This window comes from Corythoichthys intestinalis, chromosome 2 (assembly GCF_030265065.1).
Source record: "Corythoichthys intestinalis isolate RoL2023-P3 chromosome 2, ASM3026506v1, whole genome shotgun sequence".
NCBI lineage: Eukaryota > Metazoa > Chordata > Actinopteri > Syngnathiformes > Syngnathidae > Corythoichthys > Corythoichthys intestinalis.
In genome coordinates, this window is record NC_080396.1 from 26,239,287 (window position 1) to 26,251,090 (window position 11,804).

The following is an 11,804-nucleotide window of genomic DNA, read 5'->3' on the forward strand; positions in this document are numbered from 1 at the left end:
AGAAACAAATGGCTGAAAGCAATTAATCGAGGAACAGTAAAAGAAGACCGTTCCATGTACTATTCTCACCTCTGGGAACATAAATCCAAGCCTATATACGTTTGCAGCCGACATTTTATTACTGGTAAGTAAACTTTAATCGATTTTTCCCCCCAATTAGCTGCTAGGATTCAATAGACTAGGCAGTGGTTATTATTACCTTAACCGGCAACTCGCAAAGCGTTATTTTTCCTTTGCCGTGAACTGCTCTGATTAGTCAATCAGTATATTATTGGCCTGGTGGGAATTAGTTATTTTGCCGTGACACGTTCATGGCTAAATGATGCTTGGAGGCGAATTACCGGTTACGGCAGAAATAATTACTCCGTATATACTACCAGTTTTCTTAGTTCCACACAGTACATATTCCATGTAATTGATAAAGGTCAACTTACTGGGTATGAGGTAGTTGTAGATGTTTCCGAACTCCACTGCCTTTGGATTGTTCATTCAGCTATCAGCTGCAACTTTGTATGGGCAGATTTGCAAGCCAATACACGGTAATTTTAAATTGGATCGCCTCCTTGCATCTGTCGGCAGTAACTCGTGATGATAGTAAGCAATGTTTAAGACGTTTTTAGGAAAAAGACGCAAAACACACCTGAAATATATGAAGTTCAGACGTTTGTCTACGGAATGTTTAGCTGTGCGTGCCCCCTTCGCAAAATGGCGACACATTGCTAAGCGAGGTGACGTCATCGTGATATCACGCCGAATTCCTCTATCGTAGTCTGTAACTGCCTGTTCTCTTGCCAAACTGTCAATGCAGTAGATGGCGCCCCATAATACAAGGGTTAACTTTACTCTTCTCCTGCACCTACTAGTAGGAGCCACGTCAACGCAGGCAAGCGCTGCCCCCCAGCGGCCGGAGGGATTCTCTTCAAATTGGTCCCGTGAAAAATCATAGAAACCGGACATTTTCATGAATTTATCAAACCCGGCCGGATGACGAGGACATGACGTGAAAGGTGGACATGTCCGGGCAAAAGAGGACGTTTGGTCACTCTAACTTAATCAGGTTCATCTTCGTGAGACATGTAGCTCTGACCCCCATTAAGCCAATCTGTATGGTCCTATTAATGTCCCGTCCACAGTAAACAGTGTGCATGCTGGTTATGCTGTTACATCGTATCTACCAATGTTGAGACCAGTGGCGCCTCCAGAAATTTCTCATAGGGGTGGCCAGATGGGGCAACTTAAAATCTTGGGGTGGCACACCAAAACTAAGGTGCCGTTTACATGGTGACTCTCCGAGAATACGAAAAATTTCAAATTTGCATTTGCGTCTCCATTTGAACAATGTCGCAATTCCGCATGAAAACGATGTAGTATTCATGCCAGACCCAAGGGGGCAGTGCAGATTTACAGGGCGACAGAGAATGATGCACTTTGACCCCACCAAGCTCCCTCAGCCTGGAAAAAAAATATGCCCGCCCACTCGAAGAAATGTCATTTTTCTTTTGTTCAAAAAGGCAAAAAAATTGAAACGTTCAACATATTTAATTAAAAAATATTATTAAAACAGTAAATTAAAGCCGACATTCCGCCATATTTGCTGTTTATAATGTTTAGTAGCACCACTGCGCACGCCCAATGTGACGCGTACGAGTGCTGACATTACGGCCTGGTGTCGCGCCGCAAGAGCCTTTGATATGCATGGCAAGGAAGCCCCCCACAACCGGTTTCTTCCACTTTGGAGGCAGGATTCAGAATTTTTCGTCTTCGCCTTCCGTCTTCGCCGATACCATATGCACGCGAGGCGAGTCCGCTACTCAGTCATTGAGTCTTTGTGTCGCAGAGTCGCCATTTAAACTGCCCCTAAAAGCCATAATTTCAGGTTTTCATTATATTATTGCAGTAAAAAAGTTCAGGGGAAAACTATCAGAAAGACTTAAGGACACGGCTACTGATATACTTTGGTGTATTGTGTAATATTTGATGTTACTAATGATTTATTGTGCATAGTCCATAACTGTCCAGTCAACATTTTGAGTTCCGCAACAATTCTGTTTTATTGTGTTATGTATATATTAGGCATAAGGTGTACATTTAACAAAAAATAAGAATTACTGGGGAAAAGCAGGTGCTGGCAGATTTGCATTTGGGATGAAATGCATAACTGATGCTACAACAATCTAACGATATATTGACAAGCGGGGTGGCCAGTGGGGGCCAACAAATTTATAGAGGTGGCCGTGGCCACCCCTGGCCACCCCCTGGGGGCGCCACTGGTTGAGACAAAATCTACGCCCTTGTTTGATTGGCAGTTGTCTTTCATCTTCTTCGTGTGTGTGTGTGTGTGTATTGTTTCTATTGTTGCCAGTCATAAAATAAAAAGTTGTTTCCCCACAACATTGTCTTCAATCATACCACAATAGTTATCGTAAACCATGTTTTTATTTTGTTATTTTTATTTCTATGGGACTAATCCAGAATGCCGCGTTAAACGAGACAGTTGGACAACGTCATCACCAACACTTATTCCAATTTAAAAAAAAAAAAAAAAAAAAAAAAAAAAAACGGTTTTGCGTTCAGACCACTTGAAAAAGGAAAGAAACAACAGTACTGCTCTCAAGTTTCAGGCGCGGGAGGTGGGTGCTTGCCACTACGCAACAAAACGAAGACGAGGAGGAAGAGTCAGGAGCCCACAGAAGCCAACACTTCTTTTTGTTTAGAGGACCCCGACACGCGGGGGTCACGGTGGGCTGAATGGACACATAGTGAAGACGCGGACCGACCGCAGCCTCGCAAGCTAATTAGGAAAACCTGGTGGCACAATTAAGCGCTTGGAGCGCACAAGGTAGGTTGTGTTCGGAGGCAGAGTAACTTTTCACTCAGCAACTAGAGTTTGAGTTAGTTATGTACAAAGTGAACTTTTAAAAGTTCGCTTTTATCCATCGAGGGGAATCCGAAGGTAGCTTGCTGGTGGAGGACCGCGCATGTTCACCCAATTTATACAGAAATCAATCACTTCTGACAAGAGTACAAATCTGTGCTTCTCACACATGACTTTGGAACGTGCCACATAGCCAGATTTAGTTTTATCAGCAAAACCCGACAGAACACACAGTGAACCAAACGCTGATTCTGTTGTGCGCCACCAAAGTTCTTCTCATTTTCGACAGTTTTACAGCCATTGGCTTCAAAGGCGCACTGATCGACGGTTTCTTGCGGCCTCCGTGTTAGCTCTTTGAACCCTAAAATCCAGTTTTCTGCTTTGGGTTAGCGAGGAATGTTAAAACGCCGCCGCTTTGTCCGGATTCTTTGCGCTGACTTTCCAGACCAAAGAACCCCCTTCTTTTCCTAAATGCAACACTGGATTTGTTTTTAAAGTGTAATTGTAGTCATCTGGCGAAAACTTTGTCAACAGATACAGCTGTATTTGACCTTTTGTGTCATGTCCAGGAGCATTTATTTAGCACAGTGGTAGAGGGGATGGAAAGTTGACTTGTTTTATTACCCTACTAAAACCAGTCACTAAAATCTGTAAGTTCCCACTGTACATTTTATTTTCATGTTTGAGGCATAAGACAGTCACTCCCACATAAAATTGCACACAAACTTGTAGAAAGTACAAAAGAGCGACTCCCAGTTCCATTCTTAACATTCTTAACATGATGTAAATTTACATACAGTACATCTAAGATTATGGTTCATAAAGTTTGTTGTTTGCATTGAGATCACCAAGTATTTTTTTGTGAGCATTGGTGGTCAAACAGAGGCACTGGACCCAGCAGTCTTTAATTTGTCTTGAATTTCTGCCACAGCTGCAAATCCCATCAGAGTTGTGAAATGGTGGTTAAAGGGACAGTTGCCTGAGTGCTATTGTGTACATCTGGTCTGAGCACACAATTGTACTGAAGCTCTAAAATTGTTCCCTCGTTGTCTATTCCTGCTGTGCTCTGTTTTTAAAGTAAGGCATAATTATGGGGTAAAAACAGATGTCACCCTGCAGCTGTATTTGCTACTTGATTGTTGCTTCTTCTCAACACACATTCTTCTTTCTGAAAAAGTACTACAGTAGAAACCTGTTGTGGAGTAGGGTATACCTTCCGGGCTGACCCTTAATGGATGCAAATCTTTGATATGGCGGGTCGATATACAAGTAGTTTTCTCTTTTATTTGGTTTAAACGTAGTTTAAACTTACTACAAAACAATTTTAGCCCTTGGCAGTTTGTCACTCATAGTTGAAGCTTCCTGTAAAACTGACATGTAAAACGAGAATTCAACACTGTATAATTAAATCAACATGTTTCACCAAGCCGTATAATTTCATCTAACAAAGGTTTGCCGTGAAGGTAAATTTAATGAAAAAGTAACTTGTAGAAAAAAAGCAAATACTACTTGTAAGAAAACCAAACTTTAGGTTGTACAGTTGTAAAAAGAATCTCTAGTTGTGCAGTGAGAAGTAATTGATAGGATTATTCTAGTCTCCGACGTGTCCAAAACATTCATGATTGAGTGTCATTCCCTATCTCCCTCAGAGCCTCTTTAGCTCCACGGTACCCTCGTCACCATGAGTTGGAGTTTCCTGACGCGTCTTCTGGATGAGATTTCTAACCACTCCACCTTTGTGGGGAAGATTTGGCTGACTGTGCTCATCATCTTCCGCATCGTCCTGACTGCGGTTGGCGGGGAGTCCATCTACTACGATGAGCAGAGCAAGTTTGTCTGCAATACGAACCAGCCTGGATGTGAGAATGTGTGCTATGATGCCTATGCACCGCTCTCTCACGTTCGATTCTGGATCTTTCAGGTATGTGTCAAATTGTATAACGATAACATCAAGTGTGGGACTCAAGTGAAATAATGTCTGCTGCAGGTAATTATGATCTCCACTCCAACTATAATGTACCTGGGATTCGCCATGCACAAGATCGCCCGCATGGACGACTCGGACTATCGGCGGCCAGGCAAGAAAAAGAAGATGCCCATCATCAGCCGTGGTGCCGTTCGGGACTATGAGGAGGCAGAGGACAATGGTGAAGAAGACCCCATGGTTGCTGAGGAGATCGAACAGGAGAAGCCAGACAAGGCAGAACCAAGTAGGCAGTTATTGTCAGTTTGTTTGGAGGAACATTTTTCATTGTCAGTGTTATATACGTACACTATATCCAGGACATCTCTCCTAGTGACAATCCACCTATTCTCTATTTAATTAGAAAAAAAATCACTAGTTCTGTATTGCATAGCCTCCTTAGATCTCGATTGGAAAGGTGCATGATATTATTCTATTTTAAAGCCTCACTTCTTTTGAGAGTTCTCAAGTGCTGCTTGGAATGTTTGGATATCTTTGTTGGCTTTTCAAGGTCTGAATAACATTCTTGAGCACTGCATAAAGTGCTGGACAGCTATGTGGCAGTCATTCGTTCTCCGAGCTGGCAAACGCACGCGCCCTACTTAAATATACACTTCAGACACTTGTGTAAAAAAACAGAAGTGATAACTACCTTACCTCTACAGATTCTAAAATTTACTGTGGTTGTGGTTTTAACATATAGATAAATGCTTTGATAACTTGGTTCAAAGAATGCCCATCTCACCAATGTTCCAATAGTTTTGCTAAAGTTCCTCCGACATATTTTATATTTTATATTGCAAACCTGTTTTATATAAAGTATAATGTGTTAATTAGAAATATGTACACCTGATAACAGAAACATCTACTACAGTAAATATTTGTGTGCATTGTTTTCAAAACAAAAATTTTGAGAAAGGAAACAAAATTAAGTTCATAGTAATGGACTTGGAATTATTTGTGGGAGGGGCTAGGTAATATTACTGAACTACTGAGGAAAAAAGCCATCTCTCATTAAATTTGTCAAAACCAGCAACTGCAGAGAAGTGCTTTGGTTTGATTTTTTTGTTTGTTTTTTTTTGCCCCCCAAGTACCGCAGTGTGTTGAAATGAGTTATGCGCCTGTTTTCACAAATCCAAATACTTGGTAAATTAGGCCTTTTGAGGTCTAAAGAATATTTGTCCCCTTTCAGGTTTACAAGAGAAGAAGCATGACGGACGGCGGCGGATCCTGCGAGATGGCCTGATGAAAATCTACATATTTCAGCTGCTGTGGCGCTCAGCCTTTGAAGTTGGCTTCCTTTGTGGCCAGTACATCCTGTATGGCTTTGAGGTTATCCCTTGCTATGTGTGCACTCGCTCCCCATGCCCACACACGGTGGACTGCTTTGTGTCTCGGCCCACTGAAAAGACAATCTTCCTGCTGATCATGTACGTGGTGTCTTTCCTCTGCCTGATCCTAACGATCTTTGAAATCATGCACTTGGGCATCGGCGGTGTCCGTGACTCATTCCGCAAACGGGTCACACTCAGATCGGAACAGCCTTCTTCCTTGCATGCCATAGCTTGCGCTCCACCAGGTTATCATGCCGCTGTGAAAAAAGGAGTCAAAGAGGAGCTGAGGATCTTGCCAACAGGTGACCCTGGCATGGACAGTTTTGGCCACAAGGGCAACTCATCCCGTGACCTGGAACGATTGAGTAAGCACTTGAAACTAGCACAGCAGCACTTGGACCAGGCCTACCACATGGAGGAGGGAAAGCATTCGCGCAGCAGCAGCCCTGAGGTCCATACTGTAGCGCAGACACCAGCTGAGCAGAACCGCTTCAATTTTGCCCAAGAGAAGCGGGCAGATGCCAGCCAAAAAGGTATTTGGGAACATCATTTCAGTCACACTTGCAAAGAATCTTCTTTGAATCTCAATTGTGTACAGTTTTGTTCACGCTATATTTAAAAAAAAAAAAAAATTTTTAATCTTCTTTTTCAGGAATACATGCCTGAACCTGCGTCCTGGCTCAGTATTCTGTCTCGTCATTCCTACCAGCCTTTATCACATCAGGTGGGGGTGCTTCTGGTAAAGCAGTTGGACCTCTCAGAGACTATTATTGCGTGTGTGTGCATGGGTGCGTAAGCGTATGTGTCAACGAAAAAGAATGTTCACTTCAGTATTACGGCTGTTGAAAAGAAAAGCTGATTCACCTTTTAAGGCTGTTGCATCATCAATACATGTTCAATCAAACTGCCCAAGGCAGGTTCATTTCCACTCTGGCTTGCTTTCTCTATCACTTATTTGGTCCTTAATTTCATGCCCAGTTCTGCCACCTAAGGTGGCCAGATTCTTCTTTTTTTCACTAATGAAACAGTACTTTTTTTGGAAGGTTTGTTGATGCTACCTTGGGTAGATGTTTCTGCATTGGCGCCAAGAGTTGTTATTCCAAGACTTGTATATTTCCTTTATTGGGCCAAATGTTGACCTGGGAAATGCTTGAATTCTTTATACTTAAAAACATTCCAAAGAATATCCCAAAAATACTTTCAATACATTTCATTCACTCATAATTCCCCCCCCCCCCCCCCCCCCCCCATCTGCTAATTGTCAATGGACTATGTGGCAATAAGTGGCACCAACACCATTCGTCAATACATTCCTCTTGGGTGAGACATGATTTTCCATCCCTGACACGTGTGGTCCGTGTTAATGCTCCAACAGATACTTGACTCCTAACATCACCATAGAGTTATCAGCAAACTCTGTTTTTTTTCTTTAATGATTTTGATAACTGGTTTAAAAGATGGAGCCTGCTCAAATGTTGCATCGTTTCTCATTTTACTTGTACGGTACATTCCAAACAATACAGTTCAAAACATGTTTTGTTTTTGTCTAGCTGTAGATATTATTTCTTGAGAGTAAATCTATTTGAACAGAAAATAAATTGTATTGTTTCTTTGTGTGGGCAAACCTTATAACGTGTGAGTGTTTGAGGTAGTAGAAAGAGTGGTTTCAGTGCCATCTAATGTTTAAAATTGGGACTGAACATCTGCTTTTACAGGATAAGGTACCGGTAGGTTTAATAGGGTTGAGGGCAGGGTGCAGGCAAGTACCCCCATGCAGTTCTAAACAAACCAAAACAGGCATGCATTTATGTAACTGTATGCACTCCAGTGCAATAGTAGAAAATAACCTGACCCAAAGGGTTCCTACAAATTTATGGTAACAACGGCTACATACACTAAACAAACCCAAGTAGTTATTAATGAGGTACGACTAAGGTTGCCACCTCCCTGAAAAAAAAGGGACACTTCAGTGGTGGAGCCAGCCAGCCTCGTAACCATCACGGTGTTATCCTTTCATTATTTATTTATTTTTTTAATATTACTCAAAACAATTGGGTACATATTTGAGTTATATAAGCATATGTTGACATCCTGATATGATAAGAGCTATCACAGAAATTTTATAACAGTACATAATAGACATGGTAAAATGTATCAGAGCAGCACTACAGAACGCCTTATTTGATCAGGCAAAGTTTACTCCCCATTAAATTGGTCATAAATGGACACAATGACTTAGCAAATCTCTATGGCGGAAAACACTCAGGTTTTCAAAATTGTCCAATATGCATGTGTGATACATCATTGGAAAGCTAAAAATCTCAATTTTCTGGGGAAAGAAAACAATTTGAACAGGAGGGCTTTTTTTTTTTTTTTTTTAAAGGGTTTTGCTGTTCAAAAAACATTATCTGGAGGTGAGAGCACGCGAGAGCAGAATTACAGACACCATGACTTTAACGAGATATGAGCGTGTACTTACCTTGTTTCGATCCAAAAACTCCATGTAGCATGTATCACTGAGTGTCAAACAGCTGTGAATGGCCACAGCTGGATTTTTGGGGGATTTTATGGGTGAAACATGGTTATATAACAAGGGTCGCGATGCAGAAATCGCAGACATCAAGGAGTGGTCGAGATTTTCTTTTTCTTATATTTACCCTTTTAAACTTTTTTTTTTTTTTTCAATTTTTCTTTTTTTTTTGGATCAATTATCTAACATCGGAGAAAATGCGACAGTAACAACAACAACAACAAAAATACAATTAAGCGATAGTTATGAGGTAGAGAGCTGACTTACGGACGCCAATTTTTTCATTGTGACATAATTTGTTTAAAATATGAATAATTTTTTAGTTTTTTAATTTTTTTTTTAACAAAAAAAAATGACATCAATGAGTCTAAGCTAAAAACGACAGACATTTTGAATAATAAATATAATTTTCGTTTTATGGCTGGGTTGAAACAAAAGCAGTTGGGCGATGTCTGTAAACGGGGGTTTTTGGGGTAAAACGGACAAATTAAAAATAGTTTGGGGGCTTCATGCGCCATGAATCTGCTATGGCAGCATAGACATTGTTCTATCAAACACAACAGTTGTTTTTGGCTTAAAATGCAGTTTCTTTTAAAGAGGAGTGCAAGAGCAGAAACTGCTTTTGCAGTCTTGTCTGTGTTTTCCGCCATATACGTGTGAAAATATTTTTATAGTTGAACAGATGCTTCCACTTTTTTTTCATTCAGCAATCCATTTACACGCGATTTATCCAGAAATCGCATCCTTAGATTGCTTTTTTAGCCACGTTTCCTTCATTCTCTTAGCTCATTTCTGAACTCCCCAGAACATTTTCTTACTAAATTAAAGGGAAGTGCATTTATTTCAATTAAAATGTCTTTCCATCCATTCATTTTCAACACTGCTTATCCTTGTCAGGGTCATGGGTGCTGGAGCCAATCCCAGCTGACCTTAGGCGAAAGGCAGAGAATCTTACTGAACTGCAGTCATGTTTTGAATTACCGTTCTGTAAAGCTACAGTATAACATTAGAAATTATACACTTATTTTATTGTACTGTCTCTTATTGTATGTATTCTTAAGTATCGGTCATCAGCTGCTTATTAACACTCACCGTATTAAGTTATTAGTTGTACTAGCACGTTTTTACATCAAGTCACATCTGAAAAAAAGTCAAGTTGTCACATTTATATAGGCCTAATATAGGTGTGTGCGCGTGTGTGTTTACAGTGAGTAGCAGAAGTATTTGCACCCTTTGTGTTTTTGCAAGTTCACCCACTTAAAAATAGGTAGAGGTCTGAAGTTTCAATCATACAGTAGATGCATTTACACTTATAGGGACATAATCTAAAAAAAAATCCAGAACTCACATTGCATGATTTTTGTGGTGTGGAGACTGGCTATAGGCCACTCCAGAACATTTTTACGCAGCCACTCCTTGGTCAGCTTGGCTGTGTGCTTCGGATCATTGTCACGTTGAAAGATCCAGCCACGACTCATCTCCAAGTCTCTGACTGAGGCAAGGAGGTTGCAGATCAAACTCTGATGATATATTTCAACTTTCATCCTCTGCTTTATACAGTACAGTACAGTTGTCCTTGCCCCTTTGCTGAAAATCAGCCCCAAGGCATGATGTTTCTATCCCCATACTTCACAGTGAGGATGGTGTTCTCCACACACGATGAGTAAAGTTTGCACCAAATAGTTCTACTTTGGTTTCATTTGACCAAATGACTTTCACCAATGACCCCTCTGCATCATTCAGATGGTCCCTAACAAACTTCAGACGACGGGCCTTCATATGTATTGGCTTCAACAGGGGAACCCTCTGAGCAATGCATGATTTCAAACCATTGCACCGTAGTGTTCTACTGACGGTACCCTTTGAAACTGTGCATCCAGCTCCCTTCAGGTCACTGACCAGCTCCTGCCGTGTAGTTCTAGGCTGAGCCCTCAAATTTCTCATCATGAGTGATGCCCCATGAGGAGAACTTTTTACATGGATCTCCAGTCTGAGGTAGATTATCAGTCATGTTTAGGCTTTTCCTTTTCTAATAATTGCTGCAACTGTTGATTTATTCTCACCAAGCTGCTTTCCAACTGTCCGATAGCATTTTCCAGCTTTGTGGAGCTCAACAATTTTTTTTCTTGTGTCTTTCGAAAACTGATTAAAATTTCAGACCTCTACCTATTTTCTAAGTGGGTGAACTTGCAAAATCACAATGGGTGGAAATGCTTCTGCTCCTCACTGTATATTTCAATTGTCAATAGAGCTGTTTGCAACAGAGTGTGAAACTACTGGGGTGAGAATCAGCATCTCCAAATCCAGGACCATGTTCCTCAGTCAGGAGAAGGTGGACTAATGCCCTCTCAGTCAGGGATAAAGTTCAATCCCCAAGTGGAGTTTAAGTATCTCGGGGTCTTGCTCACGAGTTAGGGAAGAATAGAGCGAGAGATTGGCAGGTGGATTGGTGCGGCGGCATCTGCCGTATGTGCACTCTGCATCGGTCAGTCACAGTGAAGGAGCTGAGCCAAAAGGCAAAGATCTCTATTTACAGATCAATCTAAGTTAACAAGCACAAGAAAACACATGTATATGCTTCACAATTTGTTAGCAGAAAAGTGGATGCTTTAGATGTCTACCCATGACAGTACCGTCTCACAAAACATATACAATTTTCTCACTGGAAGTCATTGTGTTTGCCCCCCTTTTTGGTCTTGACACTTCTCTGTGCAAATATTGTGACTACCAGTGACTACCAGGCAAACTCAGCAGGCCAGATGCGCTCTGAAATAAGGCAGCACATACCAGGGTTGAATATTTCTCGAAACTTGAGTGATCATTCACAAAACGTAGAAATAGATTTGTAGTGTTGGCTAGGAGTCACGAAGACTTTCGTGCATCTTATATGCTTGTGCACAGCTAGAAACAAGTCCAATGAAGTTGCGGCGTTGTGTTCAACGTAAATAACAATACATGACAAGCATTCAAAACTCCTGTTAAATGTATATTAATTTGAATACAAAGACAATATATTTATTCAAACTGATCAACTTCATTGATTTTGGCAAATTATCATTAACCAACATCAATCAATCAAAATTTCTATAGCCCTTTACAAAA

At 41.0% G+C, this 11,804-nt stretch overlaps 1 protein-coding gene across 2 annotated transcripts; it reads left to right on the forward strand.

Moving 5' to 3' along the window:
- Positions 1-2,529: 2,529 nt before the first annotated feature.
- Positions 2,530-7,413, forward strand: LOC130912411 (gap junction gamma-1 protein-like). Of its 2 annotated transcripts, none has more exons than XM_057830483.1 (5): positions 2,530-2,839; positions 4,525-4,796; positions 4,863-5,085; positions 6,031-6,705; positions 6,825-7,413. In XM_057830483.1, exons 2-5 carry the CDS (start codon positions 4,557-4,559, stop codon positions 6,836-6,838), a joined length of 1,152 nt encoding a protein of 383 aa, XP_057686466.1. In that variant the 5' UTR covers positions 2,530-2,839; positions 4,525-4,556; the 3' UTR covers positions 6,839-7,413. The 2 variants fall into 2 exon arrangements, with proteins under 2 accessions (XP_057686466.1, XP_057686467.1); XM_057830484.1 differs by lacking the exon at positions 2,530-2,839 and adding an exon at positions 2,856-2,953.
- The last annotated feature ends 4,391 nt before the right edge of the window (positions 7,414-11,804 follow it).

Bases quoted from the DNA above. Each gene is read 5' to 3' on its own strand.
- LOC130912411 (XM_057830483.1), top strand. From the start codon at position 4,557: ATGAGTTGGAGTTTCCTGACGCGTCTTCTGGATGAGATTTCTAACCAC. The intron at 4,797-4,862 runs GTATGTGTCAAA...TGTCTGCTGCAG, and splicing joins TTCGATTCTGGATCTTTCAG to GTAATTATGATCTCCACTCC. The intron at 5,086-6,030 runs GTAGGCAGTTAT...GTCCCCTTTCAG, and splicing joins GCCAGACAAGGCAGAACCAA to GTTTACAAGAGAAGAAGCAT.